The 20,903-nt window shown below is 41.7% G+C and overlaps 1 protein-coding gene across 1 annotated transcript in view; it reads left to right on the top strand.

The window, feature by feature from the left end:
- Window positions 1–20,903, top strand: part of Dnah6 (dynein axonemal heavy chain 6) — a 186,264-nt gene that overhangs the window by 24,583 nt on the left and 140,778 nt on the right. Inside the window, exons 10-15 of the mRNA XM_005078273.4 lie at window positions 1,626–1,742; window positions 2,613–2,813; window positions 8,535–8,655; window positions 12,468–12,619; window positions 14,774–14,926; window positions 17,520–17,771. Of these exons, the coding sequence (XP_005078330.1) occupies window positions 1,626–1,742; window positions 2,613–2,813; window positions 8,535–8,655; window positions 12,468–12,619; window positions 14,774–14,926; window positions 17,520–17,771 (996 nt within the window). The remainder of the gene's footprint in view (window positions 1–1,625; window positions 1,743–2,612; window positions 2,814–8,534; window positions 8,656–12,467; window positions 12,620–14,773; window positions 14,927–17,519; window positions 17,772–20,903) is intronic.

The following is a 20,903-nucleotide window of genomic DNA, read 5'->3' as shown; positions in this document are numbered from 1 at the left end:
AATTGTAAGCCCAATCAACCCTTTCTTCCCCTGTGTTGCTTTTTGTCAGGATATTTTACGACAGCAACAGAAATTAACAAGTGTATATCTGTCTCAGTATTGGTTATTATAAGTTATTATAAGGTATGGCTTCTATCATATATATGAACCTCATTTCTTTTTTTTAATTTTGTTTAAATTAGAAACAAGCTTGCTTCACATGTCAATCCAAGCTCCCGCCCTCTCCCCTCCTTCCCTGTCCCCCACCAGCCCCCCACCCAATTCCCACTCCGTTCCCCAGGGAAGTCCTCCATGGGGGATCTCCAGAGTCTGTCATTTTGTTCATGGCAGGACCTAGGCCCTCCCTCAAGTGTCCAGGCTGAGAGATCATCCCTCATTATAGGATAGGCACCCAGAGTCCATTTGTACACCAGGGATAAATACTGATCTACTACCCAAGGCCCCATAGATTGCCTAGGCCTCCTAACTGACACCCACATTCAGGGGGTCTGGATCAGTCCCATGCTGGCCTCTCAGCCATCAGTCTGCAGTCCAAGAGCTTCCCTTGTTTAGGTCAGCTGTTTCTCTCTGGGTTTCACCAGCCCGTTCTTGATCCCTTTGCTCATCACTCCTTCCTCTCTGTCACTGGGTTCCAGGAGTTCAGTTCAATGTTTAGCTGTGGGTATCTGCCTCTACTTCCATCAGTCACTGGATGAAGGTTCTAGGATGGCATATAAGGTAGTCATCAAACTCATTATCAGGGAAGGGAATTTAAATATTGCTTAGTTTGCCAGTTGGTGTCATCCTTGTAGATCTCTGGAAATCTCACTAGTACCAGATCTCTCTTCAAACCTATAATGACTCCCTCTATTATGGTTTCTCTCATCCTGCTCTCCTCTATTCTTCCCCTGACTCAACCTTCCTTCCATTTCTGTTTTTAAAAAGATATATCTATTTTATGTGTATGAATGCTCCTTCTGACATCAGATCCCACTATAGGTGGTTGTGAGCCACCTTGTGGGTGCTGGGAATTGAACTCAGGATCTCTGGAAGATCAGTCAGTGTTCTTAACAGCTGAGCCATCTCTCTGGCCCCCATTTCTTTTTTGACTTTCTTTTTACTCTTTGTGTCTTTCATATCATGCATCCCTATTCCACTCATCCCCCTGTCCCTTCACAGCCTCCTTCTTCCCTTGCAGCCCACCACAATACATTAACATAAAATATAAGAGAAAAAAAGGAAAAATCTCATCATGGAAGCTGTAGTGTGACACAGTGAGTCATGTAGTAAACCCTTTTATCCATATATCATTGCTTGAAAGTGTTCATTGCAGAGTCATTAGTCTGGTTCGAGGCCCTTCGTTTCTGCTACACTATCAATGCTGCCCTATTTCTATTTAAAACTGTTTTCCAGATTGCTTGCGTTATATTTTTACAAAGAGACATATTTTTACAATGCTGTATCATCTTCCAATAGTTTTATTTTTGTTCTTCCTACAGTATTATTCCCAGAAAGACTTCCACATGCTAAGGATCTAAACCCAGCTCACTGTGTGAACTTGAGTCTACTCATCTTTGTATGTTTGCTCTCCTTCATAGCATTCCACTAGATGGGGTATTTGTAACATGTGCATGTGGTCCTTCCAGGGGGCCCCACTAATGGAGAAGCAGGAAGAAGATGAATCTCTCACCCCCATGTTCCTCACAGAACTGATTCTGACTGTGGAGTCACTACTCTTTGAGCCTTCTTTGGAAGACTTTCTGGTGGGTATTTCATTACCTAATATCTGCAAATAGGCAACCTTTAAAATAAGAGAGCAACTTCTTTATGGTTAGCTGCCTGGGGGCAGATCATTGGGGTGTCAAGGCACTCCCTAGAGAGGATGACACAGTATGGCATAAAACTTAGACTGATGACAGCATTCTTCTGAGCAGAGTCTAAGACATCATTGTAAGCATTTCGACGGATCAGATGGGATAGACAGGGATGGTTTATGGCACTCAGGAGCCAAAGAATACTGAGTGTTACAGCTCAGATAGAAAGGTATCCTGGAGCTTGGGAGCCGAGGAATGCCACAAGTCACACTAAGCATAGCAGCTTACAGCCCTGCTTCAGGGAAAGGCTTCCCCAGTATATCAGCTCTGCTCCTGCAGGGGAGGGTTTTCTAGCTGGGGATGTTTTCCCAGTGTTTGCTCCAGCAGGAAAGAGTTTCCCCGGTGAAGTCGCTACAGTTCAGCTCTGCTCCCAGGAGAGTGGAGAGAGTGTAACAACTCCGCTCTGCCAGGGGAAGGTTTACCAGCCGAAGTGTTACAGCCCTGCTCTCTCTGCTCTGCTCATAATCCTCTATTGTTTTGTTAATACTTCAAATATATATCTCATCACAATGTACTGTAACTTTGTTTTTGTTTTTGTTTTTGAGACAGGGTTTCACTGTGTAGCCCAGGCTGTCCTGGAACTAGCTCTGTAGACCAGGCTGGCCTCAAACTCACCCACCTCTGCCACCCGAGTGCTGGAATTAAAGATGTTCACCGTCACCACCCAGCAGGAGTTATTCTTATAATGAGAAAATTTTAAAAACATCATAAATCCAGTCATCTGTGCTTACATTATGTTTGTGCTTTTCTCTCTGACAGGATGGCATTTCTGGGGCAATTAATCATTTTCAAAACACTGTGCTGTCAGTTCCTAATCTGGTACCTGACTCATACTTCAACGCTTTCACCAGCCCATTCATTAACAAGAAGGTTGAAGAGAAGACCTGTGGCCCCGGACCCAGCCTGTCAGCAGTGTTTGAGGATGACAGGAATTTTCTCACCATCATCCTGCAAATAAAGGTAGATTTGCTTTTACTAAAAACTGTTTATTATATTCCCATTTGGTCAGAAATCGAGCAAGGCACTTTCTTCCTGTCTTATCTTTGAATGTTGCATTTGTAGAAACTGACGGGCACCTAATCTGTAACTAGTAAAATCTGAAAATAATGTGGCTACCTTGAAAATTGTTCTGCGGGGGCCAGTAAGATGGCTCAGCAGGTAGACCTGAGTTTAGTCCCAGGGACACACATGATAGGAGGAGAGAATTGACTCCTGCAAGCAAACTGTACTCTGACCTCCATTAGTGCATGATGGCATCTGCCATCATACAAGACAAGTAATAGTGTAAGAAAAACAATTTAAATATGTTGCAAAGACAAAAATAGTATTTAAAAAACTTAGCATATCAGGCTACCAGTGACTTGCCATTAGCAAACACTGACATGTTTCTTGGGACACCTTGGTAAAACAGATCAGAGCAATATATTGCCAGCCATACTTCTTCCTTTTCCTTTTTTAAAATTTAAATTAGAAACAAGCTTGTTTTACATGTCAATCCCAGTTCCCTCTCCCTCCCCTCCTCCACTGTCTCCCACCATCCCCTATCCCATCCCCTTTCTGCTCCCCAGGGAGGGTGAGACCATCCATGGGGGATCTTCAAAGTCTGTCATATCATTTAGAGCAGGGCCTAGGCCCTCCCCCATGTGTCTAGGCTGAGAGAGTATCCCTCTATGTGGAATGGGCTCCCAAAATCCAATTGTACACTAGGGACAAATACTGATCCACTACCAGAGGCCCTATAGATTGCCCAGGCCTCCTAACTAACACCCATGTTCAGGAGTCTAGGTGGGTACTATGCTAGTTTCCCAGCTATCAGTTTGGGGTCCAAGAGCTCCCCCTTGTTCAAGTCAGCTGTTTCTGTGGGTTTCTCCAGCCTGGTCTTGACCCCTTTGCTCATCACTCCTCCCTCTCTGCAACTGGATTCCAGGAGTTCAGCTCAGTGCTTAGCCGTGGATCTCTGCTTCTGCTTCCATCAGCTACTGGATAAAGGCTCTAGGATGGCATATAAGGTGGTCATCAATTTCATTATCAGAGAAGGGCATTTGAGGCAGCTTCTCCACTACTGCTTAGATTGTTAGTTGGGGTCATCCTTGTAGATCTCTGGACATTTCCCTAGTGCCAGATTTCTCTTTAAACCTGTAATGGCTCCCTCTGTTATGGCGTCTCTTTTCTTGCTTTCCTCTATTCTTCCCCTGACTCAATCTACCTACTCCCTCATGTCCTCCTCTCCCCTCCTTTTCTTCTCTCCTCTCTTTCCTAACTCCCTCTCCTCTCCCTTCATGGTCCCAGTTTGCTCAAGAGATCTTGTCCCTTTCCCCTTCTCTGGGGGACCATGTAGATCTCTCTTAAGGTCCTCCTTGTTTCGTAGCTTCTCTAGCAGTGTGGACTGTAGGCCAGCCATAATTCTAATTGATGTCATCTTTGTTAAATCTTTTGTGTTTTTTTTTAAAAATACAATATGATTATTTGAGGCCTATCAGAGATTAAGTTTAAAGGCTTCTTTCCATAACCCTTAAATGCTGGTGCTTCCTATACACTTATTTACTTTGTGTATGGGTGTGGGTGGATGTGCATGGAAACAGCATGGGCATGGAAGTCAGAGGACAACTTGTAGGGTTGAACTCAGGTCATCAGGCTTGGCAGCCAGCACCGCCCCTTTCTGAGCATCTTCCCAACTCAGATGCTAGCTAAAGCGTAGTTGGAGACTTTGAAAATAGTATTCCATACTAAATGCTTTTAAAGTCTCGGTTTCAGAAAAATTTTAGATCTATTTATTTATGGCTTTTTTTTTTTAGTTTGTTTTGTTTTTGAGGCAGGGTCTCTCTATGTAGACCTGGCTGTCTTGAGCTTGCCATCTAGACCAAACTGACCTCAAACTCACAGAGATCCTCCTGCCTCTGCCTCTGCCTCTGTCTCTGCTGGAATTAAAGACGTATGTCACTATACCCAGCTTAGATTGATTTATTTTATACGTGTGTTTTGTCTGTTGTATGTATGTCTATGTTTGATATAACTTTGCTTGTGAGCGCATATAAGCCTAAAGCAAAGACAGAAATAATGATGAGAGAGTAACATACAATCGAGGTATGTTCCACTAAAGTAGAAATTATGTGGCTTTGTATAACAAAGAGAACAGAGACAGTAAGACAGAAGGAGAAGGTGTGAAGATCGAAACAGAGGCCATAGTTAAAAATTATGTGATTAGTGAACTCAAAAAAGTCAAATAATGAAATTAATAAACAGGTGATTAAACACAGAAATAACCAGAAAACGTTTTGAAACTATGACCAAGTTGAGATGACTATCAGCAATTCGGTGAAGTAAGAGTGAGCTCTACCCACCTCTGAAAGGAAAGGACCAGAGCTCATGCATGCTGAGTACTCTGCCATTGAATTACATCCGAAACCCTCTTCTACTTTTTTTTTATTTTGAGATGAAGTCTCACTAAGTTACCGTGGTTGGCTCTACCTGTAACCCAGGCAGGCCTTGAACTTGGGATCCTCTTGCTTTTGGTTCCCGGATATCTAGGATTACACATCTGTGTCACCAGGTCCAGTTTAAACGAAGACTTTCAATTTGGCCCACAACGCCCAACAACCAGTGTTACCAGAGGGAACGTAGTGATTCAGAAAGGCCAAACTGAAGGGCTCCTCCTGGGTGCAGAGAGGAGTAAAGCCATAAGAACAACGCAGAACTTGTGATCCCCAAGACCTGTGGGTGGAAGATCCCCAAGACCATCTCACAAACCCCGGGGACTCAGGGTGTAGTTAAACACACAACTGTGATTTAACACAATGAAGCTTGAATGAGAGCAGCAAAAAGAAACAGCACGATATAAAATCCAGTGAAACCGAGCACAAGCCCCCAGAGCCCTCTCCCAGCAGAGGTACACAGAAGCACTTGATCCCTTCGGCAACCAGCGGCGAGCACCCCTGAAACAGTGTCCAGCGGGAATGCTGCTTAGCTTCTCAAATTCAGGTTCCTACTGAGTCTCACCACGAAGGCATACTCTGCCTAGCAGGGCCTAAAATGCTAGACTCCCCTAAGGGAGAGCAGATGTTCAGCATAAACTACATGGTTTCTTGAATTATTCAGACATGAGCCGCACTTTCCAGATAAGTGATGATGGAACTCTTTCTGATGAAACTCTTCTGATAGTGAACAAAGGCCATCTGTGCAGACAGACCTTTCAGAGAACAGCAGTGTCTGGCCTACTCTGTTAACCCCAACGCCAGACAGAGGAGTATTTAAATCAATAAGCACTAATGGAGCAAAAAAGAGTTAGCTCTTTTAAAACCCACAATTTGTGATGAAATATAAATGTATGTGTATCAGATATGTCAGGAGATTCATAAGATTAAGAGGCAGATTAAAGCACAAATGGAACATAAATAAAAATAATGTAAATAAAATACCTTAACATACTATTCTCATCATAAGGAAGACCAAATAGAAAAGAGTTAAGAATGGAGTAGGCCTAACCAACACAATTAGAATGAAGAGAAATGATCATTAAAACAAATAAAGCCTTTATAAGCTCTGAGGTTACTATATAGATGTTGATCAAATGAATTTGAATATTTAGGGGTGTCATGTTTACCATAACAAGCCACACATAGAAACCTTGCCATAGAGAATGTTGAATCTTACAAAAAGCACTGGGCCCCAGCAACTTCATAGGGGAATCTTATAAGATCTCCAAAGACCATTGTTGTTGCATGAGTTCTGATTGGTCTTAATAATAAAAACCTGGAGTCAGATATTGGGGTAAAGGCTGAATGATCAGAGAGACAAAAGAGCAAGCCACAGTCGCACCTTACTTTGTCAACTTCCCAGAGGAAAAGAGATCAAGCTCCTGTCTCCTCCCTGCCTTATCACTTTCTCTCTCTACCCAGCCACATCATTTTCTGTTCCCTCCTCCCAGGTGCTGGGATTAAAGGTGTGTACCACCAGTGCCTGGCCTCTAGGGTTAACTAATGACTAGCTCTGTACTCTGATCTCCAGACAAGCTTTATTTGTTAGAGCACAAACAAAACATCACCACGCATTGTACTCTCAATCCTTCCCCTGCCCCTCCCTTAAGACCTATTTCTCTCTTTTCATGGTTCTTTTTAGTTTATGACCCCCACATACATCATATATGCACACATATGAAGTTAAGTATAGCTTCTACAAGGAGAGAAATACATGGTATTTGTTTTTCTGGGTCTGTCTTATTGAGAGTAGGGAAGACACTTGTGATGTGAAAGCAGGAGGAGGTTCTATTGGGGAAGAGGGGAATTAGTAAAGATGGGGAACAAGAAGTATCAGTGGGGAGAATAAAATGGAGTATAATGACATCTGTATGACACATGTAATGAAACTTACTACTTCACATGACATGTGAAACAATTTCTAAGGACAAGTATTCACAATGCTACATATGTTGTTCTAGAATATGAGAAATACTTAAAGTAAAAAAGCCTCCACTCAAAATAACAAAAAGAGGTAATATAAATAGTAATAACCCATTAGAAATATTAAAAACACATGTATGAATGTAGAAAACTTTGAAGAGTTTGTGGAAGACACAAACTACAACTGAAAGAGTATTCTTGGGTAGGATGGCTCAATATGATTAGAATATCCTTTGACCCAAAGAGGTAGGCAGATTTATAATCAATCTGGTAAGTTAAACCCTGGAAAGATAAAGGCTCTGAAAGATAGTACACTTAGTCTTAAATATAAACAATACTCTAGCATTAAAGGGCCTGGTATTGCCCTTTAATGCTAGGCATATATGGAGGCAGAATGTTGTATAAATCTCTCTCTCTCTCTCTCTCTCTTTCTCTTAAGCAACTTGTGGAAGAAAGGGTTTGTTTCAGCTTACAGTTTAGTCAGAGCAGGAACTTGGAGGCAAGAACTGCAGTAGAGACCATGAGACCTTGAAGAAGTGCTGTATACTGGCTTGTTCCTCGTGGCTTACTCAGCAGGCTTTGTTATGGGACCCAGAAACACCTGCAGGGGTGCATTGTCCCCAGTGGGCTGGGCACTTCATGTGTTAATCAAAAAATGCCTTGTAGATTTGCATACAGGCAATCGGATGGGGGTGGCCACTCAATTAAGGTTCCCTCTTCCCAGATAACTATCTTGTATCACATTGACAAAAAAACTAGCCTGCACAACAGCAAAGAGATTATTTGTCTCCAGAGAATTAACAAATGGGAAGAGAGAAAGGCCAGACTGAAACAAATGGTGTTGCATTGAGATTGGAGTCGTGAACTCATGTTTTTTAATTGACTGATAGAAAAACAGAGGTTGAGTTTTATGTATGCCTGAAGAGTGTGTGTATGTGTGTGTGTGTGTGTGTGTGTGTGTGTGTGTGTGTGTGTTTAATCTTATCAGGTTGAATTCTACTTAAGAAAAATTGCTTTAGGAGCTGAAAAGATGGCTTAGAAATTGAAAAACACTGATCTTGCAGAGGATCCCAGTTTGATTTCCAGCACACACACCAGGCAGGTGCTGCTTCGGAGGATCAGATGCCTCTGGCTTCCATGGGCATCTGCACTCATGTGCACATACCCCCCCACTCTCTCTCACTCACTCACACACACACACACACACACACACACACACACACACACACAACTAAATATGATAAGAAAGAAAGGAAAACAGTCTTGTTCATCTTCTACCACTTAGGAAACAATTCATGCAGCATTCGATTCTGCAAACTTGTATGCAGCGACATTTGAAAAGTTTCAGATATTCTTCAAGGAAAATGAGAGTCTTGATCTGCAGGCATTGAAGCAGGAAGAGCCTGGTGAGTTTCCATCTGTCCTCACTAAGCACATTTGACAGAGATAACAAGATTTGTCTTCTTCTGGGTTTCTGTTCAGAGGTGTTCAGGGACAGAACCAGCAGTCTGAAACAGCCGACCTGACAAAAGGCAGGAATTTATCCGTGTCTATGTCTAGTCTTGTCCATGGAATTACCCATTTCCTTTCCTCTCACTCCATGTCTGTGTGGGTACTTTTGGAGGCAGTTCATCGTTCCTCTGTGGCCTATCTATTGGATTGGCTGTGAGTACCAAGGCTCCAAGACCTGTGTGTGTTATAAGAAGTTGAAAGGGATCCCTGCCATTCCTGTCAGATGAGGCTTAAGAAAGCTTTTGTGTCTTGGGAATTCAAGTTGCATTTTTCTTCTGGTACCACACCGAGACCTGGTGGGAATGATCAACAACTCTTAGTAATGAATTCAGGGCAGGAATATTGTGCAAGAGCAGGCAGTATGTGTGCTTCTTACCTGCCTTAACTTTTAAAACTCTGAAATAGACTCCTTTTGTCAACCACTGCTAGATGGCTAATGATGCCAAATGGGGCCCCACTTTAGAAAACAATAATTAGGCAAGTTTATTAGGCAAGCCCACCACACTGGGCTACAGAGTGAAATGCTGCCTCAAAACCCAAAACAACAGTAATAGTAATAATGATGAGGAAGACGATGATGATAATTCAAGAATATGTAGGCTTTCGTTGATTCTAGTGGATTAGAAAAGAGGGAAATTGAGGCCAGAAGATTATAGAAAAATAGCCTTGACATATACTGAACACAATTTGCCCATTTCCACTGCCCCTTGGCCACACTGTCCCACGGTGGGGTTTTGGGATGGGTTGTTTGTTTTGGGGTTTTTTCATTGTTTTTTTGTACTGAAATGTGCCCACATCAGACTCTATGGCACAGCATCATGGTGGCAATGGCATCATAGAGCCTGGCACTTGAACACAAAGTAAAGCTAATTCGGTTTAATCAATGATATCTTATAAGGTAGGTAAATTTTCAAAGACACCAGAAGGTATAAGATGCTGAAAGACAAGCCTATGACTGTAGAATTACATATGCATTAGAAAGGGTTTTTTATCGGTAGCATAATAAAAATATATTGAAGCCAGGTATGATGGTACATGCTTAAAATCCTAATATTTAGGAGGATGAGGCAGGAAGTTCATGAGTTCTAGGCCAGTCTGGGTATCTTATTTAGGGTTTTCTATTGCTGTGCAGAGACACCATGACCTCAGCATCTTTCATAAAGAAAGCATTTAGTTGGGGTGTCTCCCTTACAGCTTCATAGGTTCAGTTCATTATCAACGTGACAGGGAGCATGGAGGTGCGTAGTCAGATGTGGTGTTGGAGTTGAGAGTGCTACATCTGAACTAGAAGGCATCAGGAAGTTGACTGACTGGTTATCACAATGAGTGGAGCTTGAGCAAATGAGACCTCAAAGTCTGCTCCCACAGTGACACACTTCCTCCAACAAGGACATACCTCCTAATAGTGCTACTCCCTTTGGGGGCCATTTTCTTTCAAATACCACACTGGACTTCAGAGTGAGACACTGCTTCAAAAATCAAAGCAACAGCAGTAGTAATAATAATATTCAAGAATATTTATGCTTTCGTTGATTCTAGTAGCTTATAAAAGGGGGAAATGGAGACAGGAAGATTATGGAACTACAGCCTTGACACACACAGGGTACAAACTCATAATTGCCTGAACCATGACTCAAGGAGCAGAAACGGTAGAAGAGGTTAGAAGGAAGAATGAAAATAACTTCAGCTATATTTGAGCTCTTGTGTTTCAAAGTTCTGCTGTGAACAGCCTTGAAATGTTTTACTATCAGATACCATGTAGGAGAACTCTTAGATCAAGCTTAACTTCAAAACCACTTTGTCCACCATAGGCTAGATTCTCTAATACCTCAGGATGCTTTAAGTGCAGTTATAAAGCACTACAACAAAGTAAATATCACAAAACAAAAATGAGCAGAGACTCTTTTGTTTCCTGAAGCATGCAACATCCATGTTACACCACATTGTTGTCTATTAAGTGTGTGGTAGCATTGTTTTAAAAAAAGTAGATATGCCTTCATTTTAAAACACCTTATTGTATTAGTGGAGTGTTCAGCCACAAATTGGACATCTTCATCAGACTCCCTTCTCCAAAGGTTCAGGGACCATGGCAGATAGGGGTCGGAAAGAGGCAGGGAGGACCAGAGTGAAACAATATCTTTTGAATATACATGACCTCTGCATTCATGAACTTAGCAGCTGTGGTTGCCTATACAAGACCCATAGAAGATCAATCCAGCCTATATTCCAACATGGATGGGGAAGGTGCTCAAAAATCCATAAATCTAACTGAGGAACTATTGGTAGTTGATGGCTACTAGGGGAGGGAGAATCAGTTTCCTTCAAAGGCATGGCCCTGGTGAGTCAACTAAGTTGCAATGTATGGCTCCACATCCAGGAGTATATGGACCACACACATTGGGGTCAGTGCTTTATAAAAAGGGACGGGGGACACAAAGTGAAGCGGAGTGGGAGTGGAGACACAGGGTATGGGTGTAGGAGGGGTGGGAAGGGTGAGCATGGTCAAAATACGCTGTATGAAATTCTCAAAGAATTAATAAAATATTCATGTTTAAAATAAATAACAAAAAATGTTATACCCATAAAGTCTCACTAGCCTGACAGATCAAATATGATCTGAACAAGGGCAGCAACAATTGACATGCCAAAAAAGGCCATGAATTTGAAAGAGATCGAAGAGAATTATACAAGAGGATTTGGAAGGAGAAAAGGAAAGGTGGAAATTATGCAAGTGTTACAGTCTCAAGAGTAAAAGAAATCATAAAAACATGTTTCTAAAGATGGCAATAGACCTCTAATTTGCTGGAAACACAGTGTATATGAAGTGTAAAAGTAAAGCATAAGAGGTGTCCCCAAAGTTAATCTCATTTTTTATCTCTTAATAAGAGCCCAAAGACAAGATATCGACATTGTAAAATAGTGGGATTTTTATTATGAGAAAGGGGTATTGTTAAGCATTACGAATTAACATTTTAGAGTTATACAAAGTATTCTAAGTATGTGTAACAGCATAAACACATAAATTTATTCGTTTAGAGTTTTCCTTATGTATATTCATTGTAATAGTAGCATGTTACATAATGACTTTTCAAACTAGTAAACACTGGACAATGAGAATATATCTCCACCATACCCCACCATTCCATTGCCCCCTCCCCCATCCACCCTTCTTCCCCATATCACTACTCGCCTGTCCTTCTGGACAATTTCGTTTCTACTTTCATGTCATAGACACACATGCAACTTTATGTATCTACAAAGTCTACAGGTCACATAAGACAAAATATTTGTTTTTCAGATTGGCGCAATTTGCTTAATATGATGACCTGTAGTCATTCTCCTGAAAGTGATATAACTTCATTCTTTACAGATGAAAAAACTCCATTGAGTGTATCAATCACATCTTCTTTAGTCATTTCCCCTGCCGTACATCTAGGTTATTTCTTAGCTATTATGAGTAGAGTAGCGCTGCGGTAATGATAAATGATTTTGACTCGGTGATGGCTTCACTTGTGGCTGGGCTAGTTTACATTCTCACCCGCAGGGAATAAGGGTTTCCATTTATCTACACCCTTGTAGCACATCTGCTGTTTGTTACTTAGTGGCTGCCCTTCAGGCTGGGGTGGTTTTTAATACACTGTAGGCTGTTCCTTTGAAAAAAAAAAGTGTGAAAGATTCTACCATTTATGTATCTTGTTTTCTGTAGGTGTCATGTTCTTCAGTACCCAGCTGGAAAAATATCATAAGCAGCACAAGGACTCCATGGCCCTGAGGCCCACCCGAAATGTAGGCCTGCTGCTAATTGACACCAAGCAGCTGAAAGAGAAATTAATCCCATCGCCATTGCGGTGCTTGGAGGTAACTATGAGCTGGAAAAAGATTCACTTCTGGTGCCTCCTCTTACTATCATTTTAATTGTGGTGTCTTCAAATATTTCACACATTAAAAAGAAATATATTGATCTTCGTATATTTCAAATGTTGAAATTACCATAAGAATATTGGTGATCCCTGATTTGCAAGTGTGTGTGTGTGTGTGTGTGTGTGTGTGTGTGTGTGTGTGTGTGTGTACGAAAATGCACTGTGGCATGTGTGTGCATATGTGTGCAAGACCAGACAACAACCTTAGCTGTCATTCTTCAGAAACCATCCACTTTATTTCTTGAGACAGGGTCTCTAGAACTCAACAAGTAAGCTAGGCTACTATGGGTAACTTCTAGGAATTCACCCATCCCTACCTCCCCAGTCTTGGGATGGCAAGTGAAAACCATACTTGACATTTTTAAGCAGGTTCCAGGGATCAAATTCAGAACCTTGTGATTGCACAGTAAACACTTTGCTGACTATCTTTGGAGCCCCATCCTTAATTTGTAGGAAAAGGCCTATATCCTTTCTGTTGCAGACATTGTCAGCTTTTAGGTGCCATAAGGAAGGAGATTGCAGGCTTCAATTTCCCACTCCTGTTTTCTTCGAACATTTCAAACCTTCCTGAGAAAAGACACTACTAGTAGCTCAGTGTGCCCATGGGATCATTGCTCAGCTAGAATACTGAGATCAAGTTTAACTCTTCGTAAGCATTCAGTATCACTCACACAACCAACATAGGATTTCCTTTAGATGCAGCACATGGTTGTGTATTCTCAAATACCTCCAGAGTTCAATGGAAAAGCACAATTGGAGGACTCACTGGCTCATCAGCCTGACTGTTGTTCTGTTCATAGTTAAATCAGAACAAGTAAAGTCAACGTGGTTATGCACTGCCTATGGCTTCCTGCCCTGCTATGAGGACAGAGTTGGATATTTGTGACAGATATTGTACTCCCTTGCAAGTCTGACATATTTATTGTGTGAACCTTAAGGAAAATCTTTGCCGACTCTAGGTATACATGATAGAAGACAATAAGAAAGGAGGCTGGCAACTTGAATACTAATTTCTGTTGTGGCATTATGTGTATGATAGAGAACTTTCTTCCAGTGTGTTGCTTCTTTATGTCTAAGAAAGAGAGAGGAGAGAGAGAGAGAGAGAGAGGTGAAAGGAAAAGGAAGAAGAAAGAGGGAGGGAGGGAGGGAGGGAGGGAGGGAGGGAGGCTGGAGAGATGGTTCAGTGGTTAGGAACACTGGCTGCTCTCCCAGACTACCTGAGTTTGCTTCCAGTACCCACATGGCAGCTCGCAACCATCCATACAGATGCTTTCTCCTGGCCTCCAAGGGCACCAGCCATACACATGCTGCACATCCATGTATTTGGACAAAACACCAACACACATTCCTTTTTATTTTTAGAAAAAGATAAACAATTCAAAGACAATAAAATTCAAACTTAGAAAACTTGCACATTAATAAATGTCCAGAAATTGAGTGGATACCGAGTCTCCCTATAATACCAGGCACTCAGTTTCTCTCATCCTTCTTTCTAATTGCTGGATGTACCGTCACTCTAAGATGAGCATCGCCTCATGTTTATGAAATGGTGGTTGAAAGTTTCCACAATCTAGATATTTCCTTGTCTATGTAATGAGAAAGTCAAAATCAGAGTTTTAAGTACGCATGCCTCTCAGCCCTAAACAAAAACTATCAAGGCCAGAGGTCCACCCGAATCTAATCACTTTGTTCAAAAGAAACCTTGCTCATATTCACCCTGGGATCTCTCAAACTTTGTCTGTGTTCCTAAAGAGGAGACCAATTTCTTCCACACCACATGGCTGTTAGCCAATAGGAAAAAAGTGAACCTGGGCCTGATGCTGAGGGGGCATCCTTGTAGCCACTGCGTAGGACAAGCTAAGCAGAAGGCATCCTTGCAAGATGTCAGAGCAAACTGCCTCGCCTACAACTGACTGTCAAAATCTGGCCTTACCTTTGGTTCATTTGAAAAGCAGTTATTTAAAGAGAGACTGTCCTCACACACTGCTGTTTCCCATACCACCTGATTTAACAGCTGTGAAGACTTCTTAAAGTAGGTAAGAAAGCAGAGATACTCAATTGTTATTTCCATCTCGTTTTTTTTATTTCTTAGGTGCTAAATAGCATGCTGCCCCGTTTGAGCAAGAAAAAAGTGGACGCCATCATCTCAGAGGCACAAGATGCAGAGTATAAGCTTGAGTTCGTTCCGACCACTACCATAGAATATGTCAACAGCTTAGTCTTCCTTGACGAAATCCAGGAGCGGGTAAGTTGGTTGTTCTCCTATAATTTAGTGTCTCAGACCACATGGTAGGAAAGGAAGATGCATGACAAGAAAAAAGGGGTGGACTCGGGACCAGGAAACACTTGCCTAAATATCAGAAACACTTTCAGGCATAGTTAACAATGCCTTGTGTTTCAACAGTAATGACAGCAAACCTTTACCAAATTCTAACCATTCAGCAGGTATTGCTTCAAACCGAGGAAACAAAGTAAAATAGGCAGCTATCCGAAGTCAAAGAGCTTGCTTGTGGTACAGCTGGATTGAAAATCTGAATGTCTTTGACCACAAAGCCAATATCCTCAGCATAGTGTATTGCTATTCTAATTTTGCAGTAAGTGGTAACATGGATGTTGGTCATCATGGGGTCATAATCCTTTATCCTACACACACATAACACCTCAGAATTTTCTGTCAAAAGTGGAAAAAGGCAACTCAAACTAGCTTAAGTAGACAGTCTCTCTGTTTCCCTCCCTCCCTTCCTCTCTCCCTCCTGTGTGTGCCTCTCTTGTTTGCTTTCTTCCTGGAAACTCGATTGATTTTCTCCTCTCAGGCTTTTCCCTGTGGCAGCAATATAACATTTGGCTCCAATAATTAACTTCCCCTAAACTCATTACTATCAATTTGGCACTGAAATAGAGATAAATCATTTCCTAAAATATCAGAATTTGAAGAAATGTGACAAAGTAAAAGTTGGTTACGTGTTATCAACAGACCTAACAGTAAAGCCTCTTTCACGTGCCTGCAAAAGTAACATTACTGCCTGTTATTTCCAGAACAGCCCCTTCTCAAGGAGGCAGATAATTACTGCATCAGACTTGTTGCATCCCTGAGGATTAAAGATGTCAGAGATTTATCCTTCTGTGTTCATTATTGTGTTTGGACAAAGAGTCAAACATTTCACGACCTACTCTAGGCCAAAATGGGGTCATCATTTAAGGATTCAAAGCTGTTTCATGGAAACTCCCCCCTCTCCCGTCACAAGTGTAGCTAGGTTCAGATATGACCAAGGACAGAACAGGACAGCTCCAATCCTCCCTCTCCACCTATCTGTCCTCTCTGCTTCTCTTTAGGGGTTATCTCGCTGCTCTTTCTCCAACCGACAGGCTGCTGCTGCTTCATCCCATAGTAGCAAACATGGCCACCAGCAGCTTCCCAGGGGCAGCTTCAAGTCCAGGCAGTCACCAAGAGAGAATTGATTTTTATGCAGAGGGAATTAGGTCTATTTATAACTAGCTTCGGGTACTACTTTGTTGAAAGCAGTCCAAACTCACATGAATAACTTAGAAAATGGAAACATGGGGCTGGAGAGATGACTGGGGGGGGGGGGTTAAAAGAGATGGTTGCTCTTCCAGAGGACCAGAATTTCATTCCTATTACATCAAGAAGCTCCCAACTTCCTGTAACTCTAGCCCCAGAGGACCCAGGCACCAGCTCTGGCCTCCTCAGGTACCCACATGTATGTGGGTTTGCCAAATCATAAAATAAAATGTTAATAAAAGAAATGGAAAATGTATTCTATGCTCGTCTGAGATTTTTCTGGAAGCTGTGAATAGATGAAAAGGATGAGGAGAGGGACCAGAAAAGCACAGGAGAAACAAAAAGGCCTTTCCTTCCTCTCTGATCTCTGGTCCTCTCTAGAAAACAGCCTCTCTAAAGGGGCCAGAGCAGAGCAGAGCCTGGGTGTTTGTTCAAAAGGCAAGGCACTGGGCCCCTTCCTAGGCCTTGTGAGTCACAACCTTTGGGATTAACACTTGAGCTTGTGTGAATGAGCTTCCTAAAGTCATTGTCCTGCAAGCTACAGGCAGAGAACTGTTCTCCCCAAGCCTCCCTGCAGTCAAGATGGAATGTTAAGGAACTGTAGTCAGCTTCCACACAAAAGCAGATAGCTGTGATCACACCTACATGTAACCCTGGCTGTGCTCAAGAGAAAGGCCAGTTGGAGCTTGATTGTCCAGGTCCCAACTGTGCTAACCCAAACCCAGCAGTTTATATAACCATGTGGCAGAGTTGGGGTTGGGGGATTTCCTCCAAACTGCAGGATCATTTGTTCCCAGAAAATTAGGGAACACAGGAAACACACTGTCTACTGAAAGTAGACCATCAAGGTTGCTAAGCAGCCATATGAGATGCAGTAAAATAATTTAGTGGTTATAGTGAAGGATCACCATAGATCTGGGTTCTGAACCTGTGGACTGGGAACATGGTCTTTTCACACCTGAGGGGCTGCTCCAGAGTGACAGCTGTTTAGCCCATGCTCTTGACGCTCAGATGCAAACATGTATGGTCTTAGACACTGGATGGCAGCAAGGAACAGGAAGTGGGGAGAGAAACTACATTCTAAGACTACTTAACTGTACTCAGCTCTGAACACTTACCCCCTGATTCAATTACCCAGTTACCTGTACTGTAGCAATGCTTCTTTTTATCATGGGACCAGCTTCAGCCAATTGGATGACCATGCCAAATGCACTCATAAATTGACAATTAGCACTTTGATGTTCATATTTCATGGTGGCATCTTCTACTAGAAAACACTACTATTCTACTGTGTTTCCCAAACTATGTCTCTATGTAGATCGAAAGCCTGGAAGAAGAAGGGAATACAGTGATCCAAATGTACAGGCTCATTGAGCAATATCAGGTGCTCACACCTCCTGAAGACTTTGCTGTTTTTGCAACTATGAAGCCATCCATTGCTGCAGTGCGGAATGCCATCGACAGATCAGTGGGCGATCGAGAAACAAGCATTAAACAGTTTTGTATGCACTTGGGTCGAGATCTGGAGGAGCTCAACAATGAAGTGAACGAAGTCAAACTACAAGCACAGGTGAGTAGGAGCAGCATTTTTCCAAACAACCTGTCCAGTTTCATGGTTACAGGTTCCTTTTGTTGTTGTTTTGTTTTGTTTTTTACAGACAGGGTTTTTCTGCATTGTTTTGGAGGCTGTCCTGGAACTCACTCTGTAGACCAGGCTGACCTCGAACTCACAGAGATCCGCCTACCTCTGCCTCCTGAGTGCTGGGATTAAAGGCGTGTACCACCAACGCCCAGTTCCTTAAGTTCAGATCCGATCAACAAATAAAAATTGAAGCTAATCTATCTTTCACATCACATACCTATTGCTCTGTGGTGAGAGCCTTAAAATTTATTCTTCAAATCTTGTAGAGACAATATCTCATTTCAACAAGGTTTTAATTTTCCTTGTTTTATTCTAACAATTCTTTAAGCTGCAATTTAAAACTTAGGCATGTCTGAATCTCTCTTTAAGTGTACTGAACAAATTCCAGGCCACTATAAGTTCAATTAATATTCAATTTTCTTCCTCATGGCTGGTATTTAGTATTTCGAAATGAGTGTAATTACTGCTTGCTGGCTCATTTTATAGCTGATATCACAGTGGAAACTTTGTTGAGGGTACTGGCAAATTTCTTCTTAATAGTAGACTTGATATAAATTGGCAAGAGGAGTAGAGATTACTTAACTTGCACCAGTTTTTTTAGGAAAAAGTTTCAAAAAGTCAACCACACAACTAGATGATTCTTTTTTTTTTAAGATTTATTTATTTATTATGCATACAGTGTTCTATCTGCATGTATCCCTGCATAACAGAAGAGGGCACTAGATCTCATTACAGATGGTTGTGAGCCACCATGTGTTGTTGGGAATTGAACTCAGCACCTCTGGAAGAGCAGTCAAGCACTCTTAACCACTGAGCCGTCTCTCCAGCCCCGTCTAGATGACTCTTAACTAAAATGTTCCTGGAAGCATTTTTTAAGGGTTCACTATTTTATTATCATTGTCTAAATCTCAACATAAAATTAGAAAACCATAGTAGAATTTTGAAAATAGAAAAAGTTCAACATTAAAAGATTAATAAAGTACATTCATATAGATCTCCTCAAATGAGCATAATGCATTAACAGTTATAATATACATTTATATTAACATGGCGACACTGAAACCAACTAGCACTGCATGTGTACTGTTAGACAAGCATGGTACAAAGAACTTGCATTGTTGTTACTTTTATATTGAAGCTTTTAAAACATTTTCAGAGACTAGATGTATATGACTGTAGTAACTATAGACTTCAGTGAATTATCAGGAAATGAACAGCTATGTTCCTATATCAAGAACTATTGAATCACTCATATCTTTAAGTTCTCACCTAAATGGTATCTTTATCTCCAAAGTCAGCTATTTCTCTGAGTCCCGGTGTCTTAGAAACACTTTGTGTGGATGTAGTTGATGTTTATTTGTTGCTCTGTAGTATGTTATCATATTTCAATTATCCATTCCACAGTTGACAGACATTATCTAAAGTAGTTTAGAAAAGATAAACAATGCTTCTAGAAACCTCCTGCATATGTATGTGTATTTTTATTTATTCTCAGAACACATATAAGTTTTATTCACATTTCACAGAGAAGAAAGTAAGATACGGGGACGAAAGTTGCCCAGGGTCACAAAGATGATAAATGGTGGAACAAAGCCTTAGGCACAGGCAGTCTGCTTTCAGTGATTACTGTAGCTGGCAATTCCTGTGCCGATTGCTGTAGTGTGTACATTACAGATAATCAAAGCATGAGTAATTATCAAAAGAACAAAATGCCAGCACATGCCTCATGTGTAATTGTGCATTTAAAATTTGACACACATGCCAAACACTGCAGCCTGGGTATCACTACCCAGTCCATCTTCTATTCAAGGTTTAAATAGATTCCCTCTCACTCTTGGGCAAAGAACTATAATCTATCATTTATTCCACAAATAGCACCATCTACCAGCAAGACCCTCCCCCAAACATACACTGATGGAGGGAAGTTGGGGAGAAAAACTAACTGTGATAACCAATGATGACTGGGGGAATTGGTGAGCCAGCCGTTTGAAAGTCATATTGAAAAAGTCATGGGTTTTTGAGACTGTGGGATTTGGCAGAACTGATGGCATTAGCAACTAGCATGGTGCTTGAGGAAACTGGAAGGACCATTAGCTAACAGCCACCTGGGAAAACCAGGTTCAGCCCAGCCATGACAAGAGCATTAGTACCCATATGAACAGCTTCTGCAATACCAATTCCATTGGTGTTTTCTAATCTAGGATACATGGCCATTTTAATGCAAGGCCACACTAGGCAAGAGATGGATTATTTGTCCCCCAAGTGATGGATATAAGAGTTCTTAGATTTCCCCATTCGTTTAGATGCTGTCAAACCTAGTTAGATGTTTCTACGTTGTTCCTAAACCATTCAACTCCCAAATGTTAATCAGACATTTGCTTTAAGACATATGCCTTCTCTTAGCTGGGCAGTGGTGGCGTACGCCTTTAATCCCAGCACTCGGGAGGCAGAGGCAGGCGGATCTCTGTGAGTTCGAGGCCGGGCTGGATCGATAGCCTCCAAAACAATACAGAGAAATCCTGTCTCGTAAAAACAAAAACAAAACAAAACAAAAGACATATGCCTTCTCTTATCTATACTTAATTTACTCTCTTCCCTTCTGTGATTATACACATGCATATTATGTACTTATGTGTTTTATGCATTTTAGGCAGTGTGTTTATAATTTCACCGTTTCTGGTTCATAGTCCCCATAGTATAGGTTTTAATATTTCCTAAAGTATTTAATAAACAACCCGTTTTCATTATTGTTCTATGGAAGAGACACCATGACCAAGTCAATTCTCATAAAGAAAGCATTTAGTTGGGTTCTTGCTTACAGTTTTAGAGGTTTAATCCATTCTCTTCATAGCAGGAAACATTGCAGCAGACAGGTAGGTATGGAACTGAGAGCTTACATCTTGATCCACAGGCAGGCAGAGAGAGTAAGAGACAGAGACTGGCATGGGCTTTTGAAACCTGAAAGCCCACTCCCAGTGACAAACCTCCCCAACAATGCCATACCCCCCACCCCCCCAACCCCCCCACCCCCCCCACCCGGTCCTCCTGATCCTTCTCAAA

The sequence above is a fragment of the Mesocricetus auratus genome, unplaced genomic scaffold (assembly GCF_017639785.1).
Source record: "Mesocricetus auratus isolate SY011 unplaced genomic scaffold, BCM_Maur_2.0 Super-Scaffold_100676, whole genome shotgun sequence".
NCBI lineage: Eukaryota > Metazoa > Chordata > Mammalia > Rodentia > Cricetidae > Mesocricetus > Mesocricetus auratus.
This window is presented reverse-complemented; position numbering and strand designations above follow the sequence as displayed.